Genomic DNA, 18606 nt, shown 5'->3' with positions numbered 1-18606 from the left:
TCATCCAATCAGACAGTGGACATCATCCTAAATGGCTTGCAGGAGTTCCAAAGAGCCAATACACTAGATTGAGACGAAACTGTTCAGATGAGAATCTGTATATAGAACAAGCAGACTTCCTAACTAGGAAGTTTGTAGAAAAGGGTTATAAGGAGGATCAATTACAAACTGAGGTACAAAAGATAAGAAACACCAATAGGGGAGATCTTCTGGTGGATAAACATAAAAAATCATTTAGCAAAAAGAATCCTTTTGAATTCTCATTCAATACACAATATAATTCGAAAGCCTTTTCCATTAATAAAATAATTAGAAAACATTGGTCAATTTTACAACAAGACGAATTTTTGGGATGTCAATTACCAGACATCCCTAAAGTTATTTATAGAAAAGGGAGAAACCTCTCAACTCACCTCACACCCAGTTTGTTCAAACCATTAAACAAAACTGAGGAGGAAAAGAACAGTAGAAAAGGTTTTTTTTCACATGTGGAAAATGCAAAGCTTGCAGGTTCATGCCATGTCATGTTTCTGGCTTTAAAAGTACAACAACGGGAGAAGAATTCAAAATTAAAGGATACGTCACATGTATATCCACTAATGTAGTATACCTACTCAGCTGTGGCTGCGGGGCCCAGTATGTGGGGAGAACAGGATGAAAAGCGAAAGTACGCTTTTTGGAACACCTAAATAATATAAAGAAGGGGGTTCGGAATCATTCAGTCCCTATGCATTGTAATAAATGCCCTATGTTCAGAACCCATAATTTATCTTGGATTGTTATTGAACGGGTGAATCTGGATGTAAGAGGAGGGGATATTATCACTAAACTCAGACAGAGGGAGGGATTCTGGATCCATAGACTGAAAACACTTCAGCCTTTAGGGCTGAATGTGGATTTCGATTTAATTTGTTTTTTATAATCTAACTTATATATTTTTTCATTTTTTTCGTTTATTCTTTTATTTTGTACCCATTTTTTATTATGTCCCCTTTTTTCATTAGGTTTTTTATTAGGTATATTTTTTATGGTACAAATTCTATATTCCAGAATCTCTCTCTCTGTTTCCTCCACTATGCACTCATTCCAGATATTCTATTTTGTATTTTGTTGTTATGTTGTTTTATTCTTGCCACCTCCTAACTATGCTTATAAGATAATCTCTCTAAACAGACAGTTAGTAATGTATGAGACTAATAAAGCACTGCCAATATTTAATCACTATATGTGATAAGCACCATATGTGGGGATCACTTTAAGATTATGAAAATGCCATAAGTATGCCTTACTTCTTGGATTATATTATGAGTTTCAAGTTTAATGTTTTAAAATATACCTTTTTGGTTGGTTAATAATAAACAGTAATGATGCTTTGAACGAATTATTAATATTATGTATTTCTTTCTATTGTGTTTTATGGTGATTGCTCAATCTCTGTGGGGACGAAGTGGAACGCACGTGCGTTCCAACTGTGTGGACAGCGTCCGCACAGCCGATCACTTCCGCATAGCCGGTGGGAACGCGGCTGCTTCCGGGTTGGTGGAACGCACGGGGGGAAATTAATCCGAAAAAAACGTCGGGAAGACCTTTAAATGGAAGCCAAAGTACCCAGAAGATTTGAAGCACTTCACCACTCCTGAGGAAGTCTGTGAACACAGACCAAACGCGTAGAGTTATTTGTTTAACTTTTATTTGATTTTATACATTTTTCTGTTTGCCTGCCTGAGATTTCTACAAGGACTTCGTTCTCTGTATTGATGGGATAACAGAATCGTACTGATGGGCCTTTTTACATCTTTTATATTGTAAGTGCAACCATTAAAGCGGATTTATATTTTTGCAACAGTGCTATACTATGCTATCTTTTATTTTTTGCAGGTAATATCCACTACTCCAACTACGAGGAACTCATGAGAATCTACTCATTTGATGGGCTTGAAAACAACCTCAATTCTGTGAGTGTGACATATTAAGAAGGGGCCGTTTGTTATATTGTTTCCACACCCTTTACTTTCCTATCACAGTAAAGGCCAAATGAAGGCCCAACATAACTATATCTAGATGCAGGGTGGCCAAATGAGGTCCTAATGACAAGTTACAGGTGTATAATTATACAATCAAATGGGGTTTAATGAATGTTGATAATATTTGTGTAGACCAGTTGTAATGTAGTATGCTATTGGTGACACCCAAGTGGCGGACCTAGTTTGTGGCATGTCTGGATTTGAAGTGTAAAAATAACATTTAGATGGGGGCCGTGAATATGTCCATATAACAGACATAATTATGATCAGCATTATGTTACAGTACACTTGACTAGGCCTGTGAGGAGCCCAGGAAGGGCTTAAACAATGTAAGTAGTGATGGACAGTGGAATATTATTATTAACAGGCAGTACCAGTATAGGCCCAAGTTCGGGCCTGACATAAATTTAGACAGTCAGTAGCAACACCTAGCCATATGATTATTAAACAATGTAGGCCCAATGAGTGCCTGAATACTCTGAGGTCAGACATATAGAATACATATAGGTATTGAAGCTGAAAGACGCCTGGTGAACTTAAGTGACAATGCTGATCTGTACAAAGTGGACAAGCATAACCAAGGCCGTATGGGCCAACAATAAAAATCTCCAAATATGAAAAACTAAATATATGGCATAACATTAAACATTAAAATGCGGAATGACTAAATGAATAACATATGATAAAACTGATACGGCCAAATGAGGGCCGAATACAGTAAGCAGAATACATTAACCTAACTGAGATATCACTATGATGCTATGTATGATTAAAATAGGCTAAATTCGCAATAGTAGTGAAAATCGCCATATCCAAATGAGGGCAGAATACAGACTGAACTGCGAATGCCTCCCTAGTTAGTGAAAGGCTGAACATGGGGAGAATACATGTTGAATGTCCGGGACAGTAAGGCCCAACACGGGCTGAATGAACAAACTTACGGTTTTGTTATAATAAACACGCAAACAGGAACAGGAAAAGCCGTGGCTGGGCCGGATGTGGCAGTGCCACATGAGCTTCGAATGAGGCAGTTGTTTTTTTTTTTTACTAAAGAGAGGTAAAATAAATACTTGCGTGGGCTGCACAAGGCCAAGACCAGCTTGTTTGGAGTTTAGGCAGTTTGTGTTGGTGACCTTTGAACCGGACGTATATGGTTCTGTACTGAACCGGGCTGTCTCAGCTTAGAGGAAGGGGAGGTCTGTGTATTTATAGGCCGGGTAACTCCTCCCACAACTTCAGGCTTCGCCATTCTCATATATCCATACGATTAGCAATACAGATGTGAACAACGTCCAACTGTTCTATGGTGGGGGCAAACAATAGTGGATGGCCACTGTTTTCTATACCATTGTGTAATAGTTTATTTTGTGGTGTTTTAAAATGTTATGTTACAAAATTCATGCACATAATTTTCTTTTGTTGAGCAGTCTAAATATTGCATCTCATGGATGGTAACTACTAGAGGAGCATATATCATTTATCCCCTACTCCCCCCCTCCCCTATATAACCAGCACATGGTTTTTAGGGGGGGATTCTTTATTATTAATAAAACATTCTGTAATTTGTTTTATTTGAGGCAGGAAACCCTGTTGTATTTAAGAGCTAGCCACCTAAGCTTAAAATGTAGTATGTAATTCTGAAGTTTGATGCATGTAATACCAGTAAGACATTCTAAAAACCAAAACCACTATTGCTTTTTGCAAGACAATCTTGCAGAAGGAGTTTCACAGCATAATCTACCAAAAGATGTCCAAACTTGGGTAGGAAAAATAGACAAGCAAATGCTATGGGCAGGTTAGCCTAAAGGTTTGACTGCTTTCAGCAGACAACGTGGAAGTGAAACTGCAGGGGAAGCAACCAAATACTCCGCACCACAACCACTTCGGTGAGCTGTCTTGGTTCTAGTGGCCTTATTTCTACCCACAAACAGCTAGGTGAGAGACAACGATTTCTCAAATACAAATTGTGGTGTAAGCACTACATCAGAAAATACATGGATTTATTGATAAAGTAAATGCAAATATTACGACTTAATAGCAAAGCTGCAAAAATTCTCCAAATTTGTTATATTCCCAGGTTTGTTCAATTGACTCAAGATTTTCAAGTACCTTAATAATTCACTGGCATTCTTGGTTGGTGAATAGTTTCATGTATGCGCATACATTAAGAAAACAAATTAATTTATCGAAAATTGCCAGAACCCATGCAAGTTGCCTGGATAAGGAGAATAGTAAACCAAAAATACACTTTATGTCATATTTCCCAAGTGTTCCTAATTCCTCTGTCCCTCTTTTCAATTCTAATGTCCTGCTTTTCTTCGAGAGCCATATTGTCTGAGTGCATAATAGAGCCATGCAGCAATAATACTCAGAATGTGTATTTAAACTACAATAAAACAGACTGCTAATAAGACACTTTGTTCTTGATCTAAAATGTAAGTCACTAAAATTAAAGGGACACTATAGGCACTAAAACAACCTCAGCTTAATGAAGCAGTTTTGGTGTATCATGCCACTGCAGCCTAGCTGCACAATTATCTGCCATTTACGAGTTAATCACTGTTTATACAGCTCTAGTCACACCTCCCTGCATGACATTTGCACAGCCTTCATAAACACTTCCTGTAAAGAGAGATCTTATATTTAAACTTCTAAACTAATTTAAAATGTATTATAGCCTGCTCTGTTAAAATGTGTGATTATAATAAAATTTACATAGCAGGAGATAAAATCTTATAAAGCAAGTTAACATCTGACTGAAAATGAAACCTTTTTGTATGCAGGCTGTGAGTCACAGCCAAGGGGGTATTGCTAGGGCTGCATAGAACAAAAGTGATTTAACATCTAAATGGCAGAGAATTGAGCAGGGAGACTTCAGAGGCATGATCTATACATCACAACAGCTCTATTAAGCTAAAGTTGTTTTGATGCTTGCAGAATCCCTTTAAAGTGTCCCTCTTTGTCCATTTGAAATGCTGGGAGGTATGCTCTATGTACAGATAAGTAATAAGGAAAGCTTAGTTCTGTTATAAAAGTCGATCACGAAGGACTGTATCGGACAGTTGTGCACTAAATGAATATATAAAACACAAAAGGTAAATGACAGCCTTGAATCACGAGCTACAAAAAAGCACACTGGGCATAAATTAAACATTGTCATCAAGTACTATCACATGAAAGAGACTTTTGGTTTTTAACTTCTGGCACAATTTTACTAAATTATGACAGCAGTTTGTACCTAATAATTTGGGTAAAAATGTTCAGGCTTCCTAAGGTATTGCAGTCAAAAAGTTATGCATTTGTATATTTTGTAGATTACAGTAAAAAGATTGAGAATTAAAAGCAGTAACCTATACTGACTATTTTTACAGCATAGTGATTAATGGTATTTACTAAAATAAATGTCCTGTAATGATTTTATGTTTCTAAACTGGCAATAGTTCAGCCATATTTTAAAGCAAAAAGTAAATGTAATTTAAAAGATGACAAAATGAATATACAAACTCCTCGTTACATTACATAGATATACCCCCAATGAAAATATATATTTATTTAATTTATGCATATCTTCATTGAGGTAAATCCTAAAACAGCTTGCAAAACTACAGATCTCGTCTGCAGCATTTGCAAGCTGTGCCCTTTTCCCCCCAGTGCACACTTTCTGTGGCTGTCCAATCACAGACTTCACAATACAGCAATTTCTTCTGAAACATCCAATTTTAGTAAAATGAAAAAAAAAAAAAAAAGGACACACTATTTGTATATGAAGCACTTCAGCAAGCTTAAGTGCTTTAGGGGTCTCAAGTGTCATTTTAAAGGAACAGAGCAAGCACCATAACCACTGTCAGACAGCCATGAGAGGCACTTACTAGTGGCTGACTGACTTTCGGTCGCCTAACTGATGCTGGACATCATGACGCTCTGCATGAAGACATCCAGTTTCAGTAAAATCCACATAAATCCACATTGAAGCAATGCTTTCCAAATGGGAGGACCTAATGTGCTCGCGGCACATGCGCATTCCCCCCTCCGAAGGAATTCTGGAAGCACCTAAGCAGGAGCTTCTAACAGCTCTCCGGAGCCAAGTCCTGGACTTCAGGGCTAGCTCCCTAGCTGAAAGGGTCTGCTAAGCTTCCGGCTCTCTGGCTGAGGTGGCCGAGGCAAAGAATAGCGTCAAGAAAACCCCAAGTATGAAGTCAAAGTTCTACTACTTGCAATTGGCTGATCGAAGTGCTTATTCAGAAAGTTATATGCAGAATTTAAAGGTCTGACAGCTTCAGAGTCCATTTTTTTAGATGCCCAGCACTTGCGCATGATGGCAGATGCTCTTGAAACTACATTAGCTTTCCACTACCTGCATGTTTTATTCTCAAATAAGCTGTGCTTCTTATGAAAGAAGGGATTATAATGTACACCCCTATAGTGCAGGGGTAAGTTAAGAGATGCTCTAAAAATATGTATTTTCTTACTTGTATGCAGTACAAAAAAAAAAAAAAAAGTAAACACTATTACATATGATAGTTTTCTTTAAAGGGACACACCAGGCACCCAGACCACTTCTGCCCATTGAAGTGATCTGGGTGCCAACTCCCACTACCCTTAACCCTGCAAGTGTAATTATTGCGGTTTTCATAAACTGAAATAATTACCTTGCAGGGTTAAGTCCTCTACTAGACAGCAACTAGAGGGCACTTCCGGGATCAAAGCACAGATTATCTGTGCTATAGCGTCGCTGGACGTCCTCACGCTGTGAGGACCTCCAGCGTTGCAAAAATCCCCACAGGAAAGCATTGAAAAGCTTTTTCAATGCTTTCCTAAGGAGAGGTCTAATGCGCATGCGCAGTATTGCCGCGCATGCGCATTTGGTCTCCACAGGCGGCGGGCGGGATCAGTCTCCCCCGCCGGCTGACGTAATGATTCATACGAACAAGGGGATTCATACGAACGTCAGTACAGCTATGGATGGCAAGGATTTTCGTATCTTTTACCCCACGAACAAAGACCGACCGCCAGGCCAAAATGTAGGGAACTGATTTCGGCTACTGTCCTGTGTGCGGTCTGTCAAATGAACACTTCCACCTAACTCCCAAACCCCTGGTCCGATCTGGGTGATTTTTGAATATGTTGTTCACCCAGAACAGGGCTATCAGGGGATATCAGTGCATTAGGTCTCCCCGGCCGGTGGGCGGGATCAGTCTCGCCCACCGGCCGATTCAATCACAGGGAGGAGCGGAGGTAGAAGCAGCGACGTGGGACATGTCGCTGCCTCTGGTAAGTGACTGAAGGGGTTTTCACCCCTTCAGCAACGGATTGTTTTCCTGGCACTGGAGAGTCCCTTTAAAAGGTATCATGTCTTCTAGATTGTAAGCTCGTTTGAGCAGGGTCCTCATCAACCTATTGTTTTTGTAAACATTCTGTAATTCTCATTTATTGTGAAATGTACACCTTTATAATATTGTACAGCTCTGCAGAATAAGTTGGTGCTGTATAAAATGCCAATAATAATAATAATGGTATGAGACCATTGCAATCAAAACACAAATGTACCCAACATGCTGGTACAGTAGGAAAGAGCCAAATGAATGAAAGGAAGGTGGTAGCCTACATTGTAAGTGTCTGTGTAGTGGTCTCTTTACAGTTTTTATTCTAACTCCAAGTTCATATAAATAAAATAAAAAAAAATACATTTTACTCAAACATAATGCATGAGAATGATGTCCTAAAAATAAATATATGTTTAAAAAATAATAATAGTATAATACAATCAAGATAAAGCAAGCAAAGCTACAGCCTCCTGAATGCCTTTTGCCTACTCTCATGCAAAATGCATTCAGGAGGCTGTAGTTTTGCTTGCAGTAAAAAAGAAACACATTTGCAATGTATGATTGAACACTAATCATAAGAGCAATGTGTGAGAGTTGATCTAGTGAAGGAGGGGAAGCATACAGTTCATATGAATGCTTCTATACAGTCTATATGAAGATGTCAGGGTGGATAACAGAGCACAAAACTGCAGCAATGTAAAAAGACATCTAGTTTCTATGGGGAAACAATGAATACTATCTTGAAGGCAAGAGTTGACGGACAAGCAGCAGAGATGGAAAGGGTTACAGAGGGTGTCTGTCTTTCAATCAGATAATCGAAAATGCCATGTAATTATTGATTGTGTTTGGCAAACTGCAGTATTGTACAAAACAGTAGAATTTCCTGGAGATTTATAAAATTAAATATTTATATTACAATGTTAAACAAACATCTGCACACCAGTCAAGCCATAAGACTTGCTTTGCAGAGATGTTACTAATGCTAAAGATTCTGGGTGGGCATATATTGAGGCTTGGTAGTGCTTGCACTTTTCCTAAGCCTCAATAGCCAACCAGTAACCAACCTCATGCTGATAATTTGCATTAACAATGAAACAACTGTCCATGAGTGGTTCACTGGCTTTGCATTTTTTCCTAAGTTGTGTTTCAAGCTGTTGTATACAGCAAACACAGACTCAAAGGATTCCATGTTTAAAATGGAATGAGCCAAAAATGTGATTCTTTGTTAAACGAATTTGCATATGCCCACCCAGAATCTTTTGTGTTAGTAACATCACTGCAAATTTGTGATTTCTGTGGGAAAAGCAAGTCTTATGGCTTGGCTGATGTGCAGATTTTTGTTTAACATTGTATTAACTATTCACAGACTTCAGGTGGAAGGGGTTTTCAATCACAATTTTTCCCCACCATAACCTATTTGGTTTTTGAGATATATATAGATCTATAGCAAAAACCAAAAAGGCTATGGTGGGGAAAGAATTGTGATTGAAAACCCCTTCCACCTGAAGTCTGTGGATAGTTAATACAATGTTAAACAAAAATCTGCACACCAGTCAAGCCATAAGACTTGCTTTACCCACAGAAATCACAAATTTGCAGTGATGTTACTACCGCATGTTACACCCAATTATAATTTCAGCTTCTTAAATAAAATGTATCAATTATATAGGGCTAGGTTCAGACAGATATACATAAATGTACTTACAGCTGTGTCTGCATGAAGTCTATTCTCCTTTGCACCATGACTCTTTCCATTTCCCTAATAATTAAAGTGACGATTCAAAATGTTTGTGAAAATGAAGGGGAAGGAGGTAGTAAAGAGAAATCTAACGAGCATATATTCCTGCTCTGAGTTAACAGGTTACATTAACAAGAAGTTTTTAAGATAATAAATTCAAGTCTGCATGGTCTAAACAGACAATAAGACTTATGAAGAGACTCAAACCTTATGGAAGTAATGTTTCAGGCAGATGTGCTTTCAAACCGTATACACATTTGAGGATGGCAACACAACCATGTCTATTCATTCTCCTCCACTGCCTAACAAAGTTACCAGTTTAACTCTGTAAAGGTACATTGTGTTGGATATTTGCTTTGCTCTTAAGACACATGATTTAGTCTGCATAACAGTCTTAAATCTATAAATGCCTTTAAAAAAACATCAGTCCCAGGATATATGTTTTGGACATTTGTTTTATAAATCTCAGTACCCTAATCAGATAGTGTACTGTAGTAGTTGTACGCAAGAGATAGATATATATTTGTTACACACATACTTTTTTATTACCATTTTAGTACAGGATAAAACTAACAATGTAAGTATGGCTGCAATCACTATAAATGTTTAATTGGGCAAGTTTGCTGGCAATCGTGATACACAAGGTGTTTTATGGAATTGGTAAGACGGAATCAGAAAACAGATCACTTATTTGGGTTAGTATATTATCTATAAGTAGACTTTGGATGTCTGTTATATGAAAAGTAAATGTTTGTTCTAATCTGCATTGCTGTAATTATACAGTGAAGGGGCTTGTTTAGTTTAGTAGGATATTGAGAGGTAATAAGCGAATTTATGAGCCAGACATGAAAGATGGCGTCAACCACAAAAAAGTTACATGCGTTCCACAATGCAAACCCCCTCTCACCCCCTCCCCCCCCCCCCAAAAAAAAAAAACACCTACAATTGACCTTTCAAAAGGGAAGTAAAGCCTATTAGTGCATTAGCATTAATATAAATAACCTTCTCCCATTTAAATTTTTTTTGTGCTTTTACAGTGACTTGAATGGAGAAAGCAAACCATACACTTTCCAGCATTAGGCCATTGACACTTTAATTCCCACCATCAAACCTTGATTCGCTCATCTTATTACAGCCTAATTCAATACATACATTGCAATTTACGCATCTTCAATACTAGTTACATAATTCACAATTTGTACTGTACAAATTATAATAGACATTAAATCCCAAAGCATAACTACAATTTGCCATTGCAAAACATTTAGTGGATGGGACTGCTTTTATTATGAGACTGTAAAGGGAATAATCAGTCAATTAAATAAGAACAGCAGACATATTTTCAAGCTGGAGCACTTTGAGTAACAAATGAGCAATTTTCAGGAAAAAAAATTGATTAAATGAACTGCCTAAAATATGTTACACCAATATATTTGAAATGCTGAAAGCTACTGGAATATCTTATACTAAAATGTAATTATAATTTAAAAGTCCTCTAAAAATCACATACATACTTTGGAAGTAATACGGTCTGCTGCTAGTTATAGAAATTTGCTTTATAAAATTAAATGCTGATTTTACAAACCATATACATTTTAAAAGAATGTTTGCATATCCGGTAGTTACCGTATATACTCGAGTATAAGCCGAGTTTTTCAGCACATTTTTTGTGCTGAAAAACCCCAACTCGGCTTATACTCGAGTCAATGTCTGTATTATGGCAATTTGCATTGCCATAATACAGACTGGGGCTGCAGAGAGCGTTACTTACCTCTCCTGCAGCTCCTGTCAGCTCTCTCCTCCTCCGCGCCGTCCGTTCAGCACCTCGGTCAGCTCCCAGTGTAAGTCTCGCGAGACTTACAGTGTGAGCTGATAGAGGAGCTGACCGGACGGCGCGGAGGAGGAGTGAGCTAACAGGAGTTGCAGGAGAGGCAAGTAACGCTCTCTGCAGCCCCCCTCTCCCCCCCACTGAACTACTAATGACACTGGACCACCAGGGAGTAAGAGCCCCCCTCCCTGGCCAGCTAGCAAGCAGGGAGGGGGGACGAAAAAATAAATGAAATAATAATAATTAAATAAAAAATAAGGAGAAGAAATAATAATGAATTTTTTTTTTAAAATAATAAAAAAAAAAAAAAATAATAATAAAATTGCCCACCCCCCCACCACAACACACACACTGCACTCATACACATACACACACACACTGCACTCATACACATACTGCACTCATACACATACACACACACACACTGCACTCATACACACGCACTGCACTCATACACACGCTGCACTCACACACACGCTGCATTCATTATATACACACACTGTAAATAAATATTCAATTAATATATTTTTTTTAGGATCTAATTTTATTTAGAAATTTACCAGTAGCTGCTGCATTTCCCACCCTAGTCTTATACTTGTCAATAAGTCAATAAGTTTTCCCAGTTTTTTGGGGTAAAATTAGGGGCCTCGGCTTATATTCGGGTCGGCTTATACTCGAGTATATACGGTATATATTATTCCCCAAACACGTATAGTAACCGATTATGTAGACCTAAAGTTATTTCACATTTGATAACAAGTGCAACAAGAAACTAAAAATATTTTCCAATTAATGGTCAAGGTTACTCCTCCATTATTATAAAAATGGTAAACAAGCATACCTATTTACAAGGTATGGTCACACCAGAAAACCCTGCTCCAGTGTCAGTTTGTCAATAGAAATGCTCCCCGATTTTAAATATATACACACAACACTTTTGTATCTAAGCAAATACATCATTCTTTTACTAGACTCAGACTGATGTACCAGGGCTAGATTTCACAGTCCATCAACATCTCCATTAAATGTTTGGTATTTGTGTTGGTATACCCAGAATTAGTTTTTCTTGAATTTTTTCCAAAATTAATATAAATAGAAACCTCCGTAGCCTGCCTTGTACAAACATAAACATCATCTAGTGAGATTTATTTTGGGAGATTTGGAGCACCCTTTCATGTGATTTATATCAATGCAATTAGAACCTTGTTTTGGGACTGTTCTGGTTTTTATTGGGTACCCTATCTGATTTCATTGTGTTTACTTCCAATTAGTTGCTTTTTTGAAGGCATTTTTCCCAATCCTATAACATTTAAATTCAAATTGCATACAGGTATGCCCTTTAACTTACGTGTTAATTACTCAATACAAACTTCAAATTCAAAAATAAATAAATGAATCCAAACCACTTTATTTACATTGAACACTATATTAAATCTGAGAAAAATATTGAATGAATTTCTTTTTTTATTTTTTTTTACACACATCTGGCTCCAAAAGCATGCTTTCTAAATTAAACAAAAAAGGAAAAAAATGGAAAGAACTGTGATAACTTGTGATAATTTAGATAACTGTAAGAACAGAAAAATGGCATAATGAACAATTAAGAATTAACAAGACCAGCAGACAGAGAACCTTTGGATAAAGAGAGAGCTGTCTCTAGGAGCCGTGAAAAGTCCCACTTTTTCTTTAATTGATCCTAAGTCGTTTGATATAAAACTGAAGGATGGTGCTTTGAGATTCTAGGCAACAAACCCACTAATTTACAGTGGTCATGGGAGTACCCTTTCAAGAATATATGAAACTATTCAAGGTTAATTTCTTGCAAATTTTCTAAAATGCTCTTTCAGACAAAAAAAAAAAAAAAAAAAAAAGATGTAAAAAGGTGGGAAATGATACATATACATGTAGGTATGTAAACTAAATATGCAAAAGGTAACCAACTATGATGTTTAACAAATGTATTTTTCCCTCCACTGTCACGAACACCTGAATTGCATAGAAATACATTAGTGGCTAAAAATGTGAAGAATGACAATAATAAAATTAAATCAGGTTTAAAACCATAAAACTAGTACGCAAACTATTCTACATAATTTGGTGTCAAATACCTCTTCTAAATTTACCAATCATTTGCGCTTAGTAACTTTTGATACAAAACAGACATGTTTACTTACATTTGATAACGGAGCATGAGAAAACAGAGAAAATCCTTCAAAGATGTATTCATGATCATCATACTCTATGACAGTAGGTCTGTCTGTCTACAAGAAATAAACGAACATAAATATGATAAGGGCAACATTATTATTCTGTTAAAAATGTGAGCATATTTTGCCTCTGTCATTTTGTCACATTAAAACCATTATAAAATATAATTAATAGCTCAAGCTATTTACAGCTTGTGCAGCCATGAAGTCCAGGCTCATTTTTAGGTGATTTGGCTGTCCAGACAAGGAGAGCAAAGGGACTGACCTATGCACTTGCTAATGCATAATCTCTTCACTGACAGTATGTCCTACAGGGCAGGAAAGAGGTTAATTAAGGAGCAATGCGAGCAAAATAAAATGTTGTACAGAAATTCTAAATTTGCTTTAACCTCCACTTTATGTATCAAGAAACCATTAGTAGGGATGGGCAGATAAATTACTGCTCAAACAAAACCAGAGATAATTGGGAAAGTTCATCTCGGCTGGCAATATACACACTACACAAATCAAGAACAAATGAAATAAATAAACAGGCAAGACTGCAGAGTGGAAGTCATCAATCTTTTTTTATGCCCACTCAAGAAATCTGTTAAATCCTGAAATCGGATGTATGCTACAAAACAGTGTGTGACTTAATTCACAGTGGATTTGTAGACTACAAACAATGCAGTGAAGTCTTCTATAAAGATGATGAGACAACCGAGATATACAGTTATTTATATAGCGTCTACATCTCTTGCAGCGAATATTCTTATTTGTCCCACATACAAATGCTTTGCTAGTACACACACACACACACACACTATATCAACTTAGTAGAAACATTAAAGTCATTTACCGTATATACTCGAGTATAAGCCGACCGGAATATAAGCCGAGGCCCCTAATTTTACCCAAAAAAACTGGGAAAACTTATTGACTCGAGTATAAGACTAGGGTGGGAAATGCAGCAGCTACTGGTAAATTTCTAAATAAAATTAGATCCTAAAAAAAATATATTAATTGAAAATGTATTTACAGTGTGTGTGTACGAATGCAGAGTGTGTGTACGAATGCAGAGTGTGTGTACGAGTGCAGAGTGTGTGTACGAGTGCAGTGTGTGTGTACGAATGCAGTGTGTGTGTACGAATGTGTGTGTGTACGAGTGCAGTGTGTGTACGAGTGCAGTGTGTGTGTGTGTGTGTGTGTGTGTGTGTGTGTGTGTATGTTGCAGAGCCTTGGTGGGGGGTGGGCAATTTTTTTTTATTTTTTTTATTATTTTAATTTTTTTATTCTTATTATTTATTATTGTTTTTTATTTAATTTCATTATTATTATTTTAATTATTATTATTATTATTAATATATATTTTTTTCGGCCCCCCTCCCTGCTTGATATATGGCAGGGAGGGGGGCTCTCCTTCCCTGGTGGTCCAGCATTGGCAGTTCAGTGGGGGGGAGAGGGGGGCTGGCAGAGCGGTTACTTACCTGTCCTGCAGCTCCTGTCAGCTCCCTCCTCCTCGCCGTCCGTTCAGCTCTTCTGTCAGCTCACACTCTAAGTCTCGCGAGACTTACACCGGGAGCTGACCGAGGTGCTGAACGGATGGCGCGGAGGAGGAGAGAGCTGACAGGAGCTGCAGGACAGGTAAGTAACCGCTCTGCAGCCCCCACAGCCCCTGTCTGTATTATGGCAATGTAAATTGCCATAATACAGACTATTGACTCGAGTATAAGCCGAGTTGGGGTTTTTCAGCACAAAAAATGTGCTGAAAAACTCGGCTTATACTCGAGTATATACGGTAATAAGGCCAATGTTAAATTGCTATACAATCTTGTGTAATGCACTTAAAAAAAAAAAAAAAACACAATAAGACTTTTTTTTGTTTTGTTTTGTTTTATCACGACTACTAGAATGGACCAAACTGGTCTTCTTTTACTTTTTACTTCAGGCAATATTAATATGGTGACAAAAGAGCAGACAAAAATAAAATGCAACTACCCAGTCCTCACAACATAGAAACATTATATTATGAAAGAACACCTATTACTTGGACCAATTTATTTTCCTTTATTTTATAATGGTATGTCCATTGGGGTCAAATTGATAATTTTCTACGTAAACATGTATCCGATAGACATGAAGCAGACTTAATACTAAAAGTGTAATGCCACTCAGAATTAAAACTTTATAGGAAGACAAGTGATTTAGATACTTACTAGAAAATTTGTTGGTGGAGATACAGTTATTCTGTAGTGGTAAAGACGTCCTGCGTTGTTGGTCATAGGACGGCATGGTTTGAAATGCTGAATGGAAGAGAAAGACCGCTATTTTTCAACTATGTCAACAGTAAGTAAATAATACTATAATGGGCATGAAAAAATACTCAGGGTTACTTATGAACGTGTGAATTAAAGAAATACTCCGAGCACCATTATCACGATCGACCGCTGAAGTCGTTAGGGTGCCATGAGCTCCCATGTGCCATCCCACAGTAAGTAGTCAAATCATTTAAGAATGCTTTAACAACTTACCTGTGGTCCTGGCTTAGCTCAGTGGCACAGCTTCTGGTAACAAAGGAAGCGGTGGCGGCACCCACCGGACTCCAGGTAAGTGTCAAACTGTTTTAAAACAGGCTATGGTGTTTGGCGGGTTCCTTTAATGGAAGTTCCAAGTTAATTCAAAGTGATTTAAAAAAAAAAAAAGTTTTAAGTAGCAAAATTTAACATTTTCCAAGTCAGCTATGTTTTCAGTTTGCCTATTCCAGATATAATGTTATATTCAATTTAAAATTCCTGAAAAAATTTTTTATTGATAACAATAATGTGTGATGTCACTCTTCACATTTATGCCAGGCAAAAACAAAAAAAAAATTAAAAACAGTTCACAGGCCTGGTTACTTAAAGGACTAATGATACTCAAAGTAGACAATACATTTGTGTATGCTTTGACACCCTTTCGTTAACATGGAATATCCAGCTCATTAAGTATACCAGTGAGTCTCTGAAGCTACTAAGTGAAAATAAGTAGGTCATTCCACGCTGGCACAGGGTATTCAGGGATTAAATTGTAAGAATGTGGTTGTCAATGGTCTTTAACAAGTTGCTGAGCTGAATATGTTGTAAAATAAACTCGCAATTAGAATGGTTTGCTAATGGCACAGACCCGTTTATACATTATCACCAGTTAACAACGTTAGTGTAATTAAATTAAAACTACCACCACACTGACAAGATTACAAATTCAAAACACAGCTTGCAGATAGATACACAACAAAAGAAAATGTGTATAAAATGTGTAATATTCTTTCTAGCGGTTTTACTCAATACTACAGTTATAGAAGCTCTGGCAAGCGAAGCTGCTACATGATGTAATGCATTGTGGATATGTTGTGGTCAGTGTATAGAAACCAAGTAATAATGGAGATGCTGAGAAAAGTATTGCTTATGTTAACTGTGCACAGTCTGTCCGAAAAAAGTCCAGTCATTGTTAATATAACAATCAACATCAATGTAAACCGTCAGCCAAAGAGAGTGGACTGGAATGCGCATGCGTGAACAATGACAACTTCACTGTACAGGTCAGTGGGGTCGCTAGACGCTGTTGAGTAATCATATGTATTGTGTGGCCATCGCATTCAAAATGACTGAGCGAGCAGAGCAATGAATCTGCATCAGATATTGTGCCAAGCTCGAACATTCCTCCACGGAAAGCAGTAGGAGGATTCAGAAGGCTTTTGGGGACGATGCAATGAGTGCAGTGAAAGTACAAGTGTGACCCAAACGCTTCAAAGATGGTCGAGAATCTGCAATCATCGATGAGACTCAGGTAAATACGACGGCAGCTGATGGTGATTTCACCAAAGGATCTTGCAGAGTGTTTTGAGCAGTGGAAGAGATGCTGGGAGAATTGTGTGAGGTCCAAAGGTGCCTACTTTGAAGAGGACTGGGGGGGGGGGAGGAGGAAGAGGGTTGGTTATTGCCCTAGATACAATGTTTCTTGTATCTTCTTCAATAAATGTCTCTATTTTTCATATTACATGGTTGGATATTTTCCTGACAGACTTTGTTACACTATTTGCAGACTAAAGAACAACTTTGTTGTATATAATAAAAAGCGGTTTAACGCATCTCTACATCATTAATACAATTTACAGGGCTATCTGCTGATACTGAATGCAGTTATCATCTACAGAGATTATATATATATATATGAATAAACAGTGGTATACAAATAGCCTGGCTGTTAGGGTTCTATTAGAAACAGCTAAGTGTGGGAAACCGTCTGAGGAGTATTAATTGAAGAGAAACATACTTTGCAGATTGTTGCCATGGTTAAATCTTCAACAAGTTGTCAATCTCTCTCACAGCTAGAGGAGCATGTAAAACCATTCGTTTAATGTTCTTGCCAGAGTACAAAAGGTGCATTAACTGCAAAAAATCACTTATTCAGCTTCTTGGCCATGAGAAATTCTCTCTCCATGCACAAGCGATTAAAATTAGCTTTCAGGATTTTCGTGTTCATCACCATTTTTCTTTGTAGTTATTATACAGAACAACAAGACATCCTCTGGCTAAACACCTATGTACTGCTGACATGCACTTGTTTGTAAAGAGTCAAGCGCAAAAAAAAAAAACCTGTAGAATTCTATTGACAGAATACAGTGTTTTATTCCACCTCTGCACAGAATTGTTTCCATGTAAATAAAACATATCAAAACTCTCACATGCAGCAAAATAAAATGTAGCATTTGACCTTACATCTTTTGAAGATCTATTTCTCTAAAATGCATTAGTAAGCAAAAGAAACATTCCAAAAAATTATTTTTTTTGTATAGGTACCAGTAGGATTAAAAAACAAAATGTATGTGTTGAAAGTTATAGTATTTTTTTTCCAGCATATGTATTTAATGAAATAATATGTAATTTACTTCAAACACCATGAGATTTATTAAAAATAAACAATATACACTTGAGTTCCAATGGGCCCGGGGTGTTGCAATCATTGGTTGGGAGGCTTCTAAGAGATCAGTCCTGTTTTACATTAATACACAAGCATACATAGTGAAAAAGTAGATTTGAAAAACAATAATAATATATATTTATTTTTTACCTCCTCTCCTGGGTACATGCTGTGTCTGATTCCCGTCCTCTTGGCTTTCACACTGCACTTACACAGTGGTCCATCATTCATCTGATAAAAAAAAAAGCGCAAAAGATTCTGGGTTATTTTAAAGTTGCACAGAGTTTCTAAAGCATAACTTTCAACGCTAAGGCAAAATATCAGGCTACATGTGTCACTTGGAAACTTTAACAATTAGATACAAATGGTGCAGAATTTACCATTGTAGAAATGTTCTGATTGTGGGGCATTAGAATGCTACAAGTTCAATGCTTAATCCCTCCTTTATAATCTATTATAGATGTTATTTTTTTACTGTTAATGAAGAAAAAAAAAAAGTAAGATACTCACCACAGAAGTTCTTGCCTTTGCTTCAGATCAACAGGTA

General features: G+C 37.2%; 1 protein-coding gene across 2 annotated transcripts in view; it reads right to left on the bottom strand.

Annotated features, from left to right (window-relative positions):
- The window catches only part of DROSHA (drosha ribonuclease III), a 169148-nt gene that overhangs the window by 125659 nt on the left and 24883 nt on the right, over window positions 1–18606 (bottom strand). The window contains exons 7-10 of one of the 2 annotated variants that reach the window (XM_063451827.1): window positions 18210–18290; window positions 15317–15403; window positions 13089–13175; window positions 9054–9107 (exon numbers count right to left, since the gene is read on the bottom strand). In XM_063451827.1, coding sequence (XP_063307897.1) covers window positions 9054–9107; window positions 13089–13175; window positions 15317–15403; window positions 18210–18290 — 309 coding nt within the window. The remainder of the gene's footprint in view (window positions 1–9053; window positions 9108–13088; window positions 13176–15316; window positions 15404–18209; window positions 18291–18606) is intronic. The other variant, XM_063451828.1, reaches the window with a different exon arrangement.

The sequence above is a fragment of the Pelobates fuscus genome, chromosome 4 (genome assembly GCF_036172605.1).
Source record: "Pelobates fuscus isolate aPelFus1 chromosome 4, aPelFus1.pri, whole genome shotgun sequence".
Lineage (NCBI taxonomy): Eukaryota > Metazoa > Chordata > Amphibia > Anura > Pelobatidae > Pelobates > Pelobates fuscus.
This window is presented reverse-complemented; position numbering and strand designations above follow the sequence as displayed.